General features: G+C 51.5%; 1 protein-coding gene across 8 annotated transcripts in view; it reads right to left on the bottom strand.

Annotated features, from left to right (window-relative positions):
* Positions 1-12,999, bottom strand: part of MEIS1 (Meis homeobox 1) — a 110,396-nt gene extending 97,397 nt beyond the window's left edge. For 2 of the 8 annotated variants that reach the window (XM_030022312.2, XM_030022318.2), the window contains exons 1-6: positions 12,840-12,999; positions 9,003-9,229; positions 7,183-7,324; positions 6,630-6,680; positions 5,766-5,816; positions 4,225-4,371 (exon numbers count right to left, since the gene is read on the bottom strand). In XM_030022312.2, the coding sequence (XP_029878172.1) occupies positions 4,225-4,371; positions 5,766-5,816; positions 6,630-6,680; positions 7,183-7,324; positions 9,003-9,229; positions 12,840-12,878 (657 nt within the window). In that variant the 5' untranslated portion in view covers positions 12,879-12,999. Of the gene's footprint in view, positions 1-4,224; positions 4,372-5,765; positions 5,817-6,629; positions 6,681-7,182; positions 7,325-9,002; positions 9,230-10,913; positions 11,825-12,426; positions 12,451-12,839 lie in introns of those variants that run through there. The other 6 variants (XM_030022315.2, XM_030022313.2, XM_030022316.2 and 3 more) reach the window with 6 other exon arrangements.
* Between the last annotated feature and the right edge of the window lie 5,479 nt (positions 13,000-18,478).

Genomic DNA, 18,478 nt, shown 5'->3' with positions numbered 1-18,478 from the left:
TATTTTGATGTTTGTTCCTCCAATATGGGAGTACATATACCGAAGGCAGTAATATTCTTAGCTCCCCCCAGTTAAAACCATAGACAGTTTGAAAATACCTGTGAAGAAGTCCCCAAGTAAAAAGAGTATTTCTCAGTTATTTTTCTTCCCCGAGATATTATTTTTGTATTGGCTGCAAGGTAGAGCTAATGTATTTGAAGTATTTGGGAAAGTTAGTCTAGTCATAAGTGGTCAATGCCCTAGACAACCCACCCACCGTCAGATATGCTATATATTGCGTTGCAGTTTATGATTCTTTCTTTGTAAAGAATACATTTTAAGTAATTTTTCCGTTTTTAAAAAAGCTGTCTATCTGCATTTTGTTTAGAGAAACTCTGCAACTGCGCGCATTAAAAAGAATCTATTGCAACATAAATAGAAGTGTTGCTTTATTATATACATATATATATATGATATACTATCACCCAAGAAGGGCCATCTAAAACGCCACAGTTGCAAACATTTAAGACTGTAACAAAAATGACTGAGGCTCTAGTATCAGTTTACTATCCTTCAACAATTTCCCTGACAGTGGAGTCAAATAATGTTGAATTATGGACCTTCTTACAGGAAGTCTTATTTCATGTTCATTTTTTGATCATTTCCCTCCTAGTCCCTATAGAAATTTGGCTCTTTGCCGATTTGCCTTTAAAAGTTTCTGTGCACGTAATTGGCTTCTGCCTTATTAAATTGTAATTTTTGTCAAGTAATACTACTGTGGCTTTGCTCAACAAGTTTATTTTCCATAAGAAAATACTGTTTTGTCCCTATAAAATCTATCTTATGCTGCTAATGTACTTTATTTGGGTGAGGTGGCTACTTTATACCGTGTTTTCCTCAAAGGGCTTTCTAACGGCTTTCTGTAGATGTGCTCTTGCAGGGGAATTTTACAGTTCGGGCAAGAGCACCTGGGTGCCAAGGTGATGCGGCTTCAAGAAAACAGCCCCACGGTAATAGTTTAGGACTACCTAAGAAAGTGAATTTCTGCTCTCTGACTACAGAGAGTCTTTGGGCTTTTTTTTTAATCGGAGGGAGTTTTCCCATCCGCATCACGCAACAGCTGTGTTTTAAATCTTTCCGGGCGCCGACAAACATTTGAAAATTTAAACATGCAAATGTTTGAAAAGCTAATGATTAAAAAAGGTTTATTTTGAAAATTTGAGCATGGGCGCAATCCTCCAGCTAGGCTTTTTAAAGTCCCAGGGCCTGGTTGATCTGGAGTTCAATTATCCCCAGCAAAAACCCCAAACTCCTGCTTTGTACTTCTGGAGCCGTAGCAGTAAACAACAACTCTGCAGGTCCCACCCTGGCAGGCAGTGGGGTCGCGCCCGTGGGAGAAGGATGCTATTTTAGTGACCTATTGCCACTGAGCTAGTTAAATCACTGAACAATGGTTAGCGTTATGGGGCTTTACTTTGCAAAATCTAGCATTAGCGTCATTGCTTTCCATTAACCGGGGGACTTAAAGGCACTGGCATTGAGGGGCCTATAAGGAAAGAATAAATAAGGGGAAACCAATAAATTAAAAAAAAAAAAAACCAACCCTGTTAACTGTAACCTTTACTACCACAATATAAGAAAATGTAATTAAATCCATAATAAAAGCTTTTACATACTTACTCTTTTACTACTCTCAGAAGCGCAGCCGTGGGCAGGCTGAGGGACAGCCCGCCCGGCCCCGCACCCGGCAGCCAGCCCCTCGCTCCCGCCACCCGGCCCTGCGCGCCCGCGCTTCCATAAACCCGCGCGGCCATAAACGCGCACCGCGGAGGGACATCCTAATTAGCCGCCCCAGCGACAAGCACTCAACACCTTATTATTTAACCATTAGGGCCCTGATACTGCCGGCCTCGCCGGGGCCGGACTTGGCAACGGAGTTTACCGGGGGCGCGGGCGGCCGCGCATCCCCCGGTAAAACACCCCCCACCCAACCCCACCCCGCGCAACTTCCGCGGCCCCCCTTGCGCCGCCCGGCTTCCGCGGGTTTTATCCGCCGCCTCGTCGGCCGGGGGCTAGGGGGGAAGAGGGGCGTAAAGGCGTATTTTTGCGCCTTTTCCCTTCGACGGGGAAAGCCAAGCCCCGCTGCCCGCGCAGCTCCCCCCCGCCCGGCGAGGAGCCGGTGCGCCCCGGGGAGGCCGCCGGGCCCCGCGGCTGGCGCAGCGCCCGCGCAAGCCGGAGAGGCCGGGGCTGAGCCCCGCGGCGGTGCGCGGCCGGCCCCGCGCAGCGGGACAGGGGCCGGCGCCGGGCGCGCAGTGTCCGCGCTCCTGGCGAAAAAGGGCGGGGGGGGGGGGGGGAGAGGAGGACACGACCCCCTCCCCCTGACAACCCCAAAACTATAGCTTCATTTCTTTAGCTTTCACTTTAATAAAATAATGATTCGTTGGGAAAATGGGGTATAAATCTTCATTTTGGAGGCAATTAAAGTGTTGATTTCATTCGTGCCCCTGAGCGATTCTTGTAATTTGCTCAAATAGCTTTATGTACCCAGCACTCCAGAGCTTTTAGAAACCCATTTTCTAGTTAGACTTGTTGGATTACAATTTTTATTCAACAGCAGCGAGCCGAGCTTCCCTCAGCTGGACCCTCGCTGTAGGGCTCCCCTCGCTTTAAGGCGTTGCGCGGGGCCGCCGGTCCCCCGGAGCATCTTCCCCGGCCCCGGCCCGCCGGGCACCTCCCTGCCGCGCCGCCCTCCGTCCGCCCCGCGAGGCTTTTCCCCTTCGCAGCAAAACTGGGGGCGGGGGGGGGGACGACGGGACGGGACGGGACAACGACCACAACCCCCGCATACGTGCACATAAACCCCTTTTAAAAAGTTCATGCCTTCCTTCAAGCCTGCCTCCCCCTGTCACGGCACTACCAGCAGCCCGATAGCCTTTGGCAGATAGGAGAAAATATTTAAGATACTGCCCACGCTGCAATGCAACACACCTTTATGTCGGTAATCTATAAAATAACTCCTGGCTGACAGTGCTGGTGATAATGGCAAAGCGGCTGAGGAAACTCCTGTCTGCTTGACTGCGCCTTGCTTGAACAAAAGGAAACCTCCAGAGTCGGGAGCTGATTACTCCTAAGACTGTATTTACAAAGCTGATCGTAAAGAAGAAATAACTTGGGGTTTTTAGTCGGGGAATTTTTGTGTGCGTGCGTGTGTGTCCGGGGTCCCTTCTCTCGCAGCCAAAGCACTGCTACCCCTCGGCTGAGAGAAAGCAAACCGACCAGGAAAACCCCACAGTTCTACCCAACTCGGGGGAAAAAAGCCAAATCTCAGCCACTTCCATCATCTAGGAGCTTAATTTAGCTCTGGGCACCTCCTGAATTAGCCCCAAACGCTCCCATTATAAGGCAAGAATCCCAGCCTAAGCCCAGCGGACAGACACAGGAGAAGGGGAGGGCAGAGGGGAAAGCCAGCTTTCCCAAGTCATCCCTATTTCCCACATCGGCTACGGCCGGCATTAAAGGTTTGAACCATCCCAGACAAAAACCGGACACCGTCAAAGCCACGAGAGGCTTTGCTGGCTTGGTTTTGGGGTTTGGATATTTTTATTTTTTAAAGAGAGGGGTTGAAAATGTGAAAGATCAAGGAAAATAATTTAAAACCTGGGTCCCGTTTTATTTTCTCCGGGTTTTTTTCCTTCTATTAAGTAAAATAAAATGGGCGCGTTTGCAGCAGGCAGGCGTGCACAAAGCAATGTTCACTGAAGTCTAAAAGCGTTCGGCCAAGGAAAACTGACAAGACGGACTAATGAACCGTAGAGACGGGAAGAAAATAGCCAGTATTTGCTAGATTTCAAACCCTCTCTGTCTTCCCCGGACCACCTATCTCGGATTTTATTATTATTTTGGTAAACGGCTCCAGCCCTCCCTTTCCTAAGCCACCAAGAAGCCAGCGACTCAGGGATACCACTTCTATTATTGTAAAGGGTAAATAAAATAAAGACAAAAATTAAAAGCGACAAGAAACAGGTCGAGTTTGCAGGCGATGCTTTTACAAGCTCATCTCGCCAGGTCGAATCCGGGAGCAAGCCTTAATGAAGCAATAATAGCCACATTATTCAAAAATTTTCATTTCGATGGAAATTTATCTAAAAGGGACTTAATCATATGCAAATAATAAAAGGAGGCGTAGTGACCCAGCAAGCGATCTGCATACAAATTTCAGCGTGTGCGGCGTTGGCGAGATCATACCTGATCTGTTAGATTTGCTGATCTTGTTATGTCTTCACTGTCCGATTTTGATCCGCCCTCTCTATCGTCTATGACCAAATCGATAGGCATTTTTCCTTTCAAACAGCTAATATACCGGTGGCAGAAATTGTCACATAATTCGTGTACCTACATTATGACAGAGGTTAAAAAAAAAAAAAAGAAAAAAAAAGAGGAAAAAGAAAAAAGGGGGGGGGGAGGAAGAAAATATAATCAGGAATACGTAAGTAAAATTGACAAGTGCAACCAGTCTCTCCCCTTCACCCCTGTGACATCAAAAGTCCTAAATAGGGGAAACACACTGCAATTATCCCCCCGAGACCTCTAGACGCATCCAGAATTAGGAATAACTTTCTTTTCTCGCAAAATAGAGATATCCCAGAAAATTGACAGTGACAAGATGATTCACAGGCTACAACATATTCAACACCCGTGTTAAATTCATCTGCTCCCGGAGCTGTGGCCATTAGAGAGGTGACCTGCATGGGTGACATTTAAGGTAAACTATTTAATTTCATCCAGTTATTTCATCATAAACCCTTTCCAAAGGGGTATGAGGACAGAAAAAGGGATTTAAAAAAAAATAAAAATCCCGGTGCGCTGGGCTGAAATACATTATAGGCATCCATGCCCTGAAATCCCCAGTCGCTCTGATAGACTCGTACCTGAGCCGCCTCTATTAATGGGCAGATTTTAACACATTTTGGGTAGAGTGAGAACAACCTGCCAGTTATGGTTAGATAAAGTGGCTGAGGCTCCCGAGAAACTTTTCAACTATTTAAAAACCTCTCAAAATGTTTATTTTTAGGAGAAAGGGAATTCTCTTCTAGGCCAGCTATCAATGACACGTAAAAAATCCTCAGGAAACCAGAGCGCACTTCCAATTTAATGTGAGCTCGGATGACACCGCCTTCTTAGAAATTAGCATTCTCCCTCCTAAGATTTCTAAAATAGCCAGCAAAACCCCTGCATTTAGGCAGCAATCTCTTTCTTCTGCTCAGAGGTGTACAATATTCCCAGGAACAAGAGACAGACACAAGTATCAACTCTGCTTTGTCTCTGCAAAATGTTACAGGACAATCCGTGCCCTGAGCCTGACCTGCAGATGGCTCTTAAAAAAAAAAAAAAAAAAAAAAAAAAAATTCCCCATTCTAACTAACTGCAACCAAAGTCTCTTCCCCAGCATCACCAAGAAAAAATAATTTTATTTTTTTTTAAATCACAATTTCAGGGGCTTGGCTAAACCAACCATTTCGAGTCTCATCTGCAGCACCACAGAACTGCAACTATTTATACAAAGCCAGCAAAGTATTACAACGAACACAAGGCCTGGGCGTTTGAGAGCCCGGTTTTAGAGGCTGAAATTGTAATTAAACTGCGAAGAGAAATGGACGCCAAGATTGGTCTTGACACTAATTACCAGAAAGAAAGACATTTATGCAAATTTACCAGAAGCCTGAACTTCAGCAGTACTGACACGGAGGAGGAAGAAAGAGAGAGAGAGACACACACACAAAAATTACCTTCTCTAATTCCAACAGATGAAACCTTAATACTTGTATGGCTTGAATCATCTGCAAAGATACAAACAACACGAGTATTTATCTCATTCCTGGATTTGGGGATATTTCCCACAGCCGCCCCTGCCGCACTTTGTAGCTTGACTTTTCTCTAGTAGTAAATAAAAAGTTGTTTTGATTTATGGCAATAACACTAAAACTTAATAGCGGTGGCTTTGTGCACTGTTTAACGAGAAGCGATCTAGAGTTAACAAAAAAAAAAAATCCCTATTGCAACGAAGCAACTAAATTATACGGATCATAAACATTTCTTTAAAAAAAACCAACCCTCTAAACACCATCGCTGGCTCCTTGCTTTGCGAAAGCGGGAGCAAGACTCCTACAGTGGAGGCAAAATATTTGTTTATCCTTAAGGAAAAAAAAAAAAGAAAGAGAGAAAAGACCTCATTTTCAGTGAGTTAGCAAACAGTGCATCTCCAGCCACAGCAATCCTCTATGTTTCCCATCGAGCTGCTTAAAAGGTGCATGGAGTGGCTGGCTGCAGTGTGGATAAATCCACACTCCTCTTGGACAGGCGAGCTCGCCATCAAGCCCGCAAGCTCCCGTTTGGATGGGGCTTTCTTTATGTATATCCTTATGGGATTTTTTACTTCCACGCAATTACCGCACCGTATTTACTTGTATTTATAAAAATCATCATATAATAATAATTTTTTAAAAAAAGATCCACGTGAGAAATTTTCAATTTGGCACCACCAAACCACCTCGCTAGAAGACACAGAAGTTAAAAAAAAAAAAATAAATGGGAAGGGAAGGGAGGGTGGCGGGGTGGGGGTGGGGAGAGGAAGAAGTGTTGTTAACTCTTACCAAGTTATCCAGTTCAGGATTAGAGGAAAAGAGGGGTTTCTCTGCTCGGATCTAAATATAAGAAAGGGGAGGAAAGGGGGGGGGGGAATAATAAAAAAGATTTGAAATATGGAAGCAGAAAAAGCAGACGTTATTATTTCTTGCTTCATTACACTGTCGGGTCCATTATGTAACCTTTCGTGCAAAGCCCTGACTGCTGGATTTAGTACATCAGCCAAACACTTGAACAAGTGAATCAAATACACCGAAAAATACCTACGGAGCTTCCCCGGCAGAGCCCCGGCCCAGCTCCTGGGAGCCGCGCAGCGAAACTCCCGGCTGGGCACAGACCGCTCCGATTAATTCATTTCTTTAGGGGGGTGGCAACTGCCGAGATTTCCCGATTTTTTAAATTTTGTTGTTGTTGTTGTTTTTTTTTTTTTTTGCCTCTTGCAGTAAGAGAGGGGGGAGGGGGAAACGCGCATCTTTATCTCAACAGAGACTTGTTTTTCTCGTTACGATTTTTTTTCCCCCTCTTTTTTTTCTTTTACTGTTTCAACCCGGTTTTGCTGACCTGTTTGGCGAACACTGCTATGTCTTCATTGAAAGACTCAGAGGAGCAAACATCGCCTCCCGCTACCCCGGGCTCCCTGGGTGTGCATGTAGCTAATTCACATTTCTCAAAAATCAGTGCTAAAAGAGGGAACAGGGGGTGTCTGAAAGAAAATACAATAGTCACACACACAGAGGGGGGGGGGGGGGGAAATATCACAACGAAACAAAAAAAAAACCCAAACACAACAACAGTTAGTCCCGCAGCAGCATGCGTGGGGAGGGGGGCACCCACCGAGGGGGGCTCCGGCACCCTCCGCCGCCTCCCGCAGCGCCCCGGCCCCTTCCCCCAGCCGGCCGGCCGGCAGCCCTGCATCTCCCCGGCCTTTCGGCGTTATCTGGCCACAGATATTGTTAATACAACCTTAGGACAAGCTAAGAATAAAACCCAAGCCGGTTCCAGCAGCCATTTTGAATTAACTTTCCTTGGCTTTAGGAAAAAGAAAAATACTACTAATAAATTAAAATCTCTGGACCTACACCTCTGCCTTTCATGCTTTTAATTCCCGTTTTCTGCTGGAGCACTTGTTGGGAGCGAAGGGAGAAAAAAACCCAAAACAAACCACCCAGAAAAGAAGAAACAACCCCCCTTCAAACTCAAAAATAAAAAAGAAAAAGCCCTAAACCCACCCACCCCCCAACAGCCAGCACCAAAACAGCCGACCCACGGGCAGGCGCTGGCCGGCCAGCTGGGCTGCCTGTCCGCTGCCCGCCACCCCGGCCTGGCCCTCCGCCCCCCCCGGAGCTCCGCAGACCCGACCCGCGGGGGAACCAGGTGCTTTTGGGCTCTCCCAGCTTTAAAAGCCTCCCCGGGAGAAAGGCTGCGTGTGCGTCTGGCTCCCTCGGCCGTTTAGTAATTTCAATAAATAAATAAGCGTGGGCACATACACACATGTATATATGTATAACAAGGAGTTCATTTTTTTTCCCAGGGCTTCGTACTTTTTTTGGGGGGGGGGGGGGGGTACCGTACACCGTGGAGTTTTAACCAACCCTACAGATTTCTGACAAACCGATACAGAAACCGAACGACGTAATTTTTTTTTTTTTTAATCCCCCTTCTCCTCACTGTTTGGAGAGCGATTTTAAAAGGCTCTTAAACTTCCCTTCAAACTCAAGACGGGCAGATTCATTTTAAAAGCATCTGCCGCCCAGCGTAACCCATCAGCTCCCTTCGCAACGGCCTAGAAACTGCTTTGCCAGTTGCTGCATTGAGAAGCATTCAATGCTGTCGGATAAAAAGTTTAAAAAAATTAAAATTTACAAAAAGAAAAAAAAAAAAAAAAGGAACAGAGTGGGGAGAAGCAGCTCTTGAGTTTTCCCCTCCGTAGCGCAAGGAGAGACGAACAAGGTGGAAAGTTGGGTGAAGCGCTCCAAACTCTCCCTGCTCCCAAACTCCGTGCAGAGATTTACCACCCGGCGCAGGTTGTGCCCTGGGAATATTATTTTCCTCCTCTTCCTCCTCCTCCTCCTCCCCGCGGTGCTGCCTGCTGCCCCTCCAGCAAGCTCCGGCTCCTATTTTTCTGGAGCCCCCGCGGCTCCCCGTGGCCGGGGGGTCCCCAGCCCTCTCTCCCCCCTTTTAAAAAATAATAATAATAATAATAATAATAATAATAATAATCATAATAAATAATGAAGAACACGGCCCCTTTTCCACGCGGCGCTCCCCATCCCACCCTTCCCCATCCCCATCCCGCGCAGGGGCAGCCCGGCCCGCACTGCCCCCCTCCCCGCTCCATCCCGCACAGGTTGCGCGGGCGCGGAGCCTTACGCGGCACCTACCCGTAGATGGCATCTTTATCTCTCTTGAGGGCGTCGTTGACGGAGGCGCCCATGGCGGGGGGCATGGCGTTGGCGTGGGCGGCGTGCGGGTACTGGTGCGAGTGGAGCGGCGGCCCGTGGTTGAGGTGGTGGACGGGCTGCATGGGGCGGGCGCCGTGGGGGTCCCCGTACATGGTGGTGGGGATGCCCACCCCCTCCATGCCGCCGTAGTGGGGCAGCTCGTCGTACTGCGGGGCAGAGAGAGCAGAGAGGCGTCAGGGGGGGCGCGCCGGGAGGTGGGGGGGGTCTGAGGGCTTGGGGGGGGGAAGCGCCCCCGGTAGCAGCCCCGCTCTCGTGTCCCCCGTCCGTCCCCCCCCTACGCGGGGAGAAGCCGCTTTCCGCGCCCCCCCTCTCCGCCCCGGGGTGCGCCCGGGCTCCGCGCCGCCGGTTCTCCCCTCCCTGCAGCCGCTGTGCAGCCGCCGGAGCCGGGGAGGGAAACGCCGGCCCGGGCCGGGGAGCAGCAGGGCAGGGCTGGGCTGGGCTGGGCTCAGCTGGGCTGCTCCGGCCCGGCGGCCCGCACGACCCGAAATCCTCGGAGTCTGGGGCGGAGGAGAAATAGCAATAACGACAATTAAAAAGATAAAAAAAAGAAGAAAAAGAAAAAACAAATCCCCATCCCCAAACCTGCCAAACCCCCCGTGTGAGTGGAAGCGGTTCACGAAGCCCAAGTCTCCCTCCGCTAAACTTTTCCCGCTGATAAGAAGTCAGGTACCCAACCCAGCAAGGATGCAAAAAGTTCAGCAGCGGCAAAAAAAAAAAAAAAAAAAAAAAGAGCGATTTTGGGGGTTTCCAGCAGTTCCACGCGAACGCACTTTTAAAGCCGAAAGGCTGGAAACGTTTGCCCGGGCTCTCGGGATTTTGGGAATGCCTTTTTTTTTTTTTTTTTTTAAGGGTTTTCTTTGTTAAAGATTAAGGAGCGAAAGCTAACGCGGTTCCCAGGCAGCGGGGGAAACGGCCACTTTTCATCTATTAAAAGCGAAGGTGTGAATAAACACTTTTAAAGATCCCTGACACTTGCTTGGACCGAAAGAGTAAAAGGCAAGTTGTCAGCAGAGGAACTTTCTTTCCCAACCAACACTCGGAGGGGCGGCAGGCAAATTAAGCAAGAAAACTTCTTTCCAGGGTTTTTCCCCTTCCCCAAATCCCTGCTCACCCGACTCCGGCTGATTTTTTTTTTTTTTCCCACCCCCACAAAACTTCAATTTAGGAGGTAGCTGGGAGAAAAAAAAAGGAGATTGCATCCAAAATAGAAACAACAATACACATGGCAGTGCATGCTGCTAACCTCTAATTCCAATTAAAGTGACTTTCTTTTTTAAAAGAGCTTTTTTTTTTTTTTTTTGGCCCATTGCACTGCACCTTTTGTGACGGAATATAAAAAAGGGGGGGGGGGAGAAGGAAGAAAAAAAAGAAAAAATAAAGTTGTGCTTACTCCCAGCCAGAAGTTATCTTCCGAAAGTGAAGCGGTATATCATCACTAACACAGCGAAATGCTCAGACATGCACACATTCAAATATTTCAAGCACTGGTGACTTTAAAAAAGACATTGGTAGGACTAGAGCTACAAAACCAACAAATACAGAGGCTCGGACATATTCACTTACATGCCTGCATGTCATTAATGTATAGAAAGCTTGCCTTTTCCCTGAGAGATACGGGATGGGGAGTAAAAGAATCAAGAAAATATCAATATATACAGGTTTTAAGCCTACAAGTACAACTGATAAATCCTCCCACTCCAGGACACCGCTTTGTGCCCCTGCTCCAAAAAGGAGGGGGGGGGGGAAGAAACTTTTTTCGCTGCGTCTCTGTCAGCCACGTTTCAATATTATTTCACATTTGAAATCCATTTTTTTTTTTTTAATACGTACCCTTTGCGCCATCGGCCTGCTTGCTCCCTTCCTACTTCAACTTCTAATATATCCTCTTTAAGGCCAGTGTGAAAAGAAAGAAACGCGAAGTTCCCCCCCCCTCACCCCCCCAAAAAATGCAAAAATCCCTTAGCGTCGCCAGCAATGAAAGCAATCGAGTAAAATCTTCGGCTTGCTGGATCTCAGCGAAGCGATACGGTAACTCAGCATTAAAAAAGGAGAAAAAAAAATTAGAAGAAAAAAAAATCAACTCTCCCTCCTTCCTTCCTTCCTTCTTTTTTCTTTCTTTCTTTCCTCTCTCCCTGTCTCTCTCTCTGTCTCTCTCTCTCTCTTACTCTCCCCCTCTCGTTTCCAAGACAGCAGCGGGGCGAAAGCAAATATCCTTTCCCCAAATCAGGGTTGTTTTTTTTTTTTTTTTAAAGTGCCCCTCAAACCCAACTACCAAGTCTCATGGCTTTTTGCCACTCCGGCTGTCAATCACAGGCGAGGTTGTCAAGGTGGTGAATGACTGATGATGATCCGCTGCGTGTGCTCCCACCGCGCAGGACACCTCAAATGTTAATTTTCGAGCGCGCTCACCCAAAAAAAAAAAAAAAAAAAAAAAAAAGAAGAAGAAAAATTTAGGAAAAAAATAAAAATTAAAAATCGAGGGAGGAGGAGAAGGAGGAAGAGGAGGGGGAAAAATTAAAAATTAAAAAGGCTCGCTAACGCGCCGGCTCTCCTTTTATTATGGTTATTATGATGATGATGATGATGGGGGGGGTTTTTTTCGCTCCTCCTCGGATCGCTCCTAATTCCTCGCCGGCGCCGGCTCGCTCTGCCCCTGCGCGGCCGCCGGGCGAGGCTGGCGGAGGCGGAGGCGGGCCGGGCGCGGGCGCGGGTGCCGGGCGGAGCGCCGCGCCGTGCGGGGCGGGCGCGGGGAGGAAGGGCAGCGGGGAAGGGGGGGGGGAGGAGGAAGGGGGGGGGGGAGGCGCGGCGCTGCCGCCGCGGGCCGCGCGCTGCCGGGCGTCCGCCGCCGCCGCCGCCGCCGCCGCACCGCCGCGGCGAGCGCAGCGCAGCGCCGGGCTGGAGCAGACTGCGGGAACCCGGAAGTAGTGGTGGCCATAACAGGTCGCGTCTTACACAATGCGCTGGGCGGCAGCAACTCCGCCACCGGCGCAGGGGGGCGCGCCGCCCGCCCCGCGCCCGCGCAGCGCCGCGCCCCCGCCCCGCGCGGGGGGTGCGTGCGTGCGTGTGTGCGTGCGGGTGTGTGTGCTGGATACACCGCCCCCTCCCGGCTCTGCCCTCCGCCCCCCCCCCAACCGGTGTGTCCACCGCCCCCCTCCCACGGGCGGGTGTGGGGGCGCTCCCGTCCCCTTTGTCTGGCGGCGCCGCCGCCCCGCTCCGCGCCCGCGCAGCGCCGCCGCCCGCCCCTCGCTCCCCCGCCTGCCCTCCCCCTCCCCTTCCTTCCCCTCCGCCCCCCCACCCCCCCCCGCGGCGGCTCCCCCCGCGGCCGCCGGCCGAGTGAGCTCACCCGGCCCCCGGCCGCCGCCGCCGCGCCGCCGCCGACCAATCAGCGCCGCGCCGCCCCGCGCCGCGCCCCCATTGGTCCGGGCGGGAAGCGGAGCTCGGACCGGCGCGCCGCGGGGGGGGGGAGGCGGAGGGGGGGGGGGGAGCGCGCCGGGGCGCCCCGCGGGCAGCGGGTCCGCTGCCCGCGGGGCGCCCCGGCGCGCTTCCCCCCCCCCCTCACGCGCTAGGCTCCGCGGCCGCGCTGCCTTGCGCCGGGAGCGCGCCCCCCCCCCCCCCCTTTCCCCGGCGCTGCCGGTGGCCCCCCCTATCCGCGTAGCCGGGGGTCCGCTGCCGTCCAAAAGCACAGCCATCCTTTCCCGCGGACCCCCGCGCCGGTTTGGGAACGGAGAGCTCGTCGTGTCCCTTCTTCCCCCGTACCTGACCGGGTGCCGGCGGGGAGAGGTGCCCCGGACCCATCGCATCTCCTGCCCGGGGAGGCGGGGAAGAGGGAGAACCCCCGCCGCCCGGTAGCCCGGTGCAGCGGTCCCCGAGTGAGGCTGCTGGGGCGGGGGGGGGGGGGGAAGGAAATAGCGGGGGGTTACTCCGGTACAAACCCCCATGGCAGGGGCGAAGCTGCTCCTCTACCGGGGCACCGGGGGTGACAGGCAGCGGCGGGCAGCGGCTCGGCCCCCGCCGCCACGTCTCAAACTTCAGGGAAACCCGTTTCGATCCCCCCCCCCCCCCCCCCCCCCCTTTCCCGCTAGGACCGGCCTTTTATCCCGGCGAGGGAAATAAAGACCTCTCAGGTAAGAGCCATTTTAATACGCTAACCCCCACCCACCCCCGCGTCCGTGGTGGGAGCCGACCCACGGGCGTGGGGGTTGATCTCTCTATTTCTTGACGCGGGGAACGGCGCTCGGTAACGATTCCCCATCTCGCAGGTCCCTTGCAGGGGGAGGCTGCAGCTTAACTCCCAGAGCTGCAGTCTCCTCCGCTCCCCAGCCCTTTTCCCTCCTCCCCCCCAAAAAAATTAAGAAAAAAACCCCCAACCCCAAACCCTAAAAAAAACCCCAAACCCTTTTAAGCGTCTCCGCCAGGCCTTTATAAGATTAATTCAGCGCAACCCAGCCTAAAACACTTTTACAGTGTAATTACAGTCGTACAAATTGTTTGCCCAAACCTCATTCTGGATAAGGATTTTACAATTAGCAAACAGTTATTACTCTTAGGGCTTGCTGCGAGAAATTGCGCTGCGCGCCTCTCCGCTTGCAATATACCGGTCATAAAAAAAAAAAAAAAAAAAAAAAGGCAAGCAAGCTTAATCCGGGCAGCAATTAATCATCTATTAAAAGGGAAAAAGTAAACGGACAGTTCCGCGCTATCTCTGCAAACTCCTCCTGAGGCTGACGGGCTGCGCGACGGCAGCGACCCGCGCAGCATCTCGCCCCGCTGCCTTTTTGGGCAAGGCGGCTCTTTTTTTTTTTTTTTCTTTGCCAAAACTTGCTGTTTTGCAGGGATCTACTGACACTTGCCCATCGCACGGTGGAAAGAGCGAGAGGGGAAACAAAAAAAAAAGTGGGATGGGGGGGAGGAATAAAAAGCGATACAGCGAGGGGGTTCGGTGGGTGCCCGGGCCGGGCAGCGGCCTCGCTGCGGAGCGCGGTGCGCTGCGCGCTGCTGCGCGGCCCCGGCGGCCCCCTAGTCCCCCGTCACCCCCCGGCTTAAGCCGGGCCCTTCGCGGAGGGGTCCGCCGAGCTGGGGCAAAAAAAGGCGTCTGGGGAGCAAGGGAGCCTCCTCCTCGAGGTGGAATCTGGGTCCATTTGCTTATCGGATAATAAATGAGGCTTTTAATCAGGCTGAATTTCCCAGCTTGAGGAAAGAATTAGTCATACCTAGGAACAATCCAATGTTTTCTAGCTGGCTTCCCTGCCGCCTTCCTAGCAGGGATTGGGGGGGGGGGGGGGGGGGAATTAGCATCCAAGTGTGCTCTTTCACCATTAATATTGAAATTTGAAAACTGAAATAGGAACAAGCAGAAGAGACAAACAAACAAGAAACCGCAGAAGAAAGCGTTTGAAAGGCGGCCGAGAGATAATCCAGGAATGCCTCAGATAAGGGGGGGGGGGGGGGGTGTCGATACGTGCGGAGATACCCGAAAAGTCAGAGCCTGATGAAACGGTTGAAAGAGAGATGGGAAAAAAAAACCAAAACAAACCAAAAACCTGTTTAAAGACCTATTAAAGGGCAGACCCAAGGCGGGGGGAAAAGCGATAATAAAAGGAGGTTAGCGGCAAGGGATTTAAGGGAGCCGATGAAGCGCAGCGCCTGGACTTTCGGGGTTTGTTTACCAGCTCCCGATTCAGAAAACAAAGAGCGGCTGGTCCGGCCGGGGAGTCAGCCCGGGGTCAGCTTGTGCTATCCAGCACTTCCAGGCAAAACAGCCCGGGCCCTGGATGCCGCCGGCAGCCCGGGGCGGGCGATGCCGGACCGGCGCCCCGGCCCGCGGAGCGGCCCGCGGTGCGGGGGCGGGGGTGGTGGGGAAGGGGGGGGGGGGGGGCTGCCTGCTCTCCCCCCCCCCCGACGTTTACAGAAGTTATGGGGGCCTTTTATTAATTAAATGGAGGGCTTCATAAAATATTCCCAATAAAATTTACGGTTGTCTTAAAACTTTCTAAACACCGCTATAAATTTTTTTAATAAAATTAACTGGGAAATGAGTTACTGGCCGGGATTTTTGTCACTTCAACTGCTCCGGCAGCGGTGCCGGCGGAGGGAGGGAAGGCACACGCACACAAAAGGAGCCTTTCAGGGACAAAAGTTGCGGCGGCTGCCAGGTTTACCCCGCGGTGGCACCTCGGGGTAGCCCGGGCGAGGCAGAGCAGAGCCGAGCCGAGCCCCTGCCCGGCGGCCCCTTCCTATTGCACGCTACAATTAGACAATTTCAGCCTAAAATCCCCAGAATAACCCCAGAGCCCGGCAGCACGATAGTGTTGGGGTTGGATTGGTTTGGGGGTTTGGTTTTTTTTTTTTGCTCACACGATCCAGGCGCCACAAGTTCAGTCGTATTAATTTGGAAGCGCTGCTCCGCTCCGGTGTTTGCAGCGATACCTGCGATACCCAGCTGCCCGCCGCATTTCTTTACTCCCTGCCTATACCAAGCCCTGTCCCTTTGCTATTGATATTACTATACTTCTCGTTGAATGAAATAATAATAAGAATAACAAAATTGCTGGGTAAAACTCTGGCTGCTTAATTAAAGAAAAAAAAAAAAGCTGCTCGACTGTTCTGCATCTGAAGGATTGAGCTGTTGTGCCGTCTACTGGGCGACGGGGAAACTACAGCCAGAAACGCCTTCAAACTTTCTGCGGGAGAAAAGTACAGTTTTCGGCAATTTGAAGGGGCCGGAGGCGCCGAATTTCTCGGTAGAAGAAACAGAAAAGCGACCCCGGACAGAAAAGCCGTAGACGCAATTATTATTTCCTTCGGCTACACCTGTATAATTGTATAAAAACTCCACTTTTAAGCGCTCGGGATTTTATTGATTGCAGAGCGCGAAGCAACCAGCTGCATTAAGCGGGGATATGGTAAAGATGGTTTGAGTTTACCCGTGGGAGGCGGTTGGACATTAGCTAAATATGTAGGACAGAGGAAAAAAAAATAAAGAAGGAGTAAATATTTGAGAATGGTTTAAAAAGTTCTCCTCGGCCACCAGCCGGCTGCAGCCCGTGGGGCTGAGGGAGCGCTCCCAGCCCGGGCAGCTCCCACCCCCGAGGATGCTCTCGGAGGGGAGCAAAGGCAATCGGTTCGATGCCTCGATAGCAGCCACGCTTTGGTGGGGCGGCAGGAGGGGGGGGGGTGCGCCAGCACAGTGTTAGTCTCGGCGGAGACGAAGCACGCACGGTGCCGTTTTAAGTTCCCGAGCCTTTGCCCGTGCCCGAGCCGCGGATGCTCCGCAGGCAGATGCTCCGCGGGCAGATGCAGCCAAGCTGGGTAATTCCCCTCTCCCCTCTCCCTGCCCACTTGGCTCTCCACTCCGTGGTGCCTGGGATGCTCTCCTCAAAAAACCCAATCTTCAAGAAGAGATGCAAGGAAAAAAAAGTTTGTTTGTTTGTTTGTTTTTGTTTAACCCTCCCCACCTTTAAAAAAAAACCCCACCAGCCTTGACTTTTGCGAGGCGAGAGGCGCAGAGGGGCTGTGAAATGCAAAGCCTTTGTCGTATTTACAGAGTGTCAGCAGCCGACTGTACGTGTAGATAAAAATCTAGCAGTCTACGTGAGCTCAAAGGAGTTTTTTTAAGCAAAAATCTCTAAGCGCCTATTCTCAATCCACACATATGCACGCACGTAGCCTAAAAAGCCGGAGACACCCACGTAGCTGAACAATAGGGGTTTTAAAAATATGTTAAATGAAGGTATAAGCAAACCCTTCTGCCACTTGCAACAGACCAGCTCCGACAGCTCTCTGCCTTCAGAGCCACTTGCCAGAGTTCAACAGAGGGTGACATTAGCCTAAAATATTCGATACCTTTTTTTCCGGGAGGCTTTCCCCACTTCTGCTGGGCTAAGTTCAGCTCCGAGTTTGTCTCTGCGGGTAAAATTGCTGCCTTCGAAGGAAAACAACCACCTGCCTGATTTTTTTATCAACAAGGGGTTACGGATACTTTCCTTAGAGTACATAAAGCAGAATTTAAATTATCCCGCGCCCCTGGTATAAAAAGTTGAACGCCCCTCTTGTAAAAAGTTGAACGAAGTATCTTACCCTTTAAAATGAGTCTGAAGCTACTTGCTACATAGTACGAGAAGCAAATTAGCGAGTAACAAAATAAAAGCCCAATTTCAAGCCACAGGGAATTGAATATTGGTATCTGACAGTACCTCAGCTCAACTAGAGCAAAGCGGAGTTTTGTCAGAGCTTTTCCATTTGATGTTCTCCTCCAAACTAATTTTCAATATTGCTCCATTCCTATTACCTAACCCCGTATTCAGCTTGGCTAATGAGCCCATTACAGAACTATTTCGGCTTGCCTCTGATGCCGATTGCAGAGGATAGGCACTAATTGGAGCGGGGATCTGGGGTTGTTAAGCACGGTGGGATGGGAGGAAACCTGGGGGCTCTCTGAAGGCTCGGCTTGCCGTTCAAGCCGCGGAGATGGGTTTCTGCGAACGATACCGTCTAGGTAAATTTGGGCAATAAATCACCCACGCTTTATAAATTAAAAAAAAAAAAAAAAAAAGGAAAAGAAGGAGCAAAGCTCTGTACCCGCCGGCGCGGGTCGGGCAGGGGCTGGGGGCGGCCCCGGGGAGGGCGGGCGGCGGCGGGCGCTCCCGGGACCCGCAGCCCCGCCGGGGCCGCCCGCGCCCAGCCCAGCCCGGCCCCGGCAGATCTCCCCGGCACCGGGCACCGGCACCGACCTGTGCCTGGGCGTGCAAGGGGCCGGGGAGGCACGGGAGGGTGTCAGGGTCCCTGCAAGCCCCCGCTCGAAGAGTTACCAGCTGCCCGCAGCTCCCCCCGGGACAGCACAGTCCGCCGCTATCTGCATCTGTGGGTGCATTATCATAGACTTTTGCATAATTGCATATTGACTTTACTAAATGGATCTGCAGAGCTATTTAAACATCTCTCTCTTCCACCCGCAAACAATTCTCCCGGCAAGAAAAACAACCAAAAGGGATGGGGGGGGGGGGCGCAAAAGAGCTTCAAGTTGCTCTTGCTCCTTCGTTCTGAAGCATTTATTAGGGCACAAGTGGCTCATCTCTAAGCGGTTTGGATCCGACTTGGTGCGTGTGAGTGCAGGCAAGCCAAGGGGATCTGCAGTAGCAAGCGCGTGTGACAGCCGGGATGGGTGGCTGTCATTCACTTCGGGGTCTTATAGGCGAGTACGTGGACGTACATGTCTCTCTATTTCTCAGCTCCCTTGGATAAATTTTGGCCAGCTACGATGGCTGTGAGAAAAGCGTACGTGGGTACGTGTGTGTGTGCGCACAAAGGACTGCTCTAAGGACAACTTAGGAAAAAACCTTCCTTAACCATTTTTAAAATCTCCCTCAGAGGAGAGGCACTCAAACGCCGGCATCCCC

The sequence above is a fragment of the Aquila chrysaetos genome, chromosome 8, assembly GCF_900496995.4.
Source record: "Aquila chrysaetos chrysaetos chromosome 8, bAquChr1.4, whole genome shotgun sequence".
NCBI lineage: Eukaryota > Metazoa > Chordata > Aves > Accipitriformes > Accipitridae > Aquila > Aquila chrysaetos.
The sequence above is the reverse complement of the archived record's forward strand: the minus strand, read 5'-3'. Positions and strand labels throughout refer to the sequence as shown.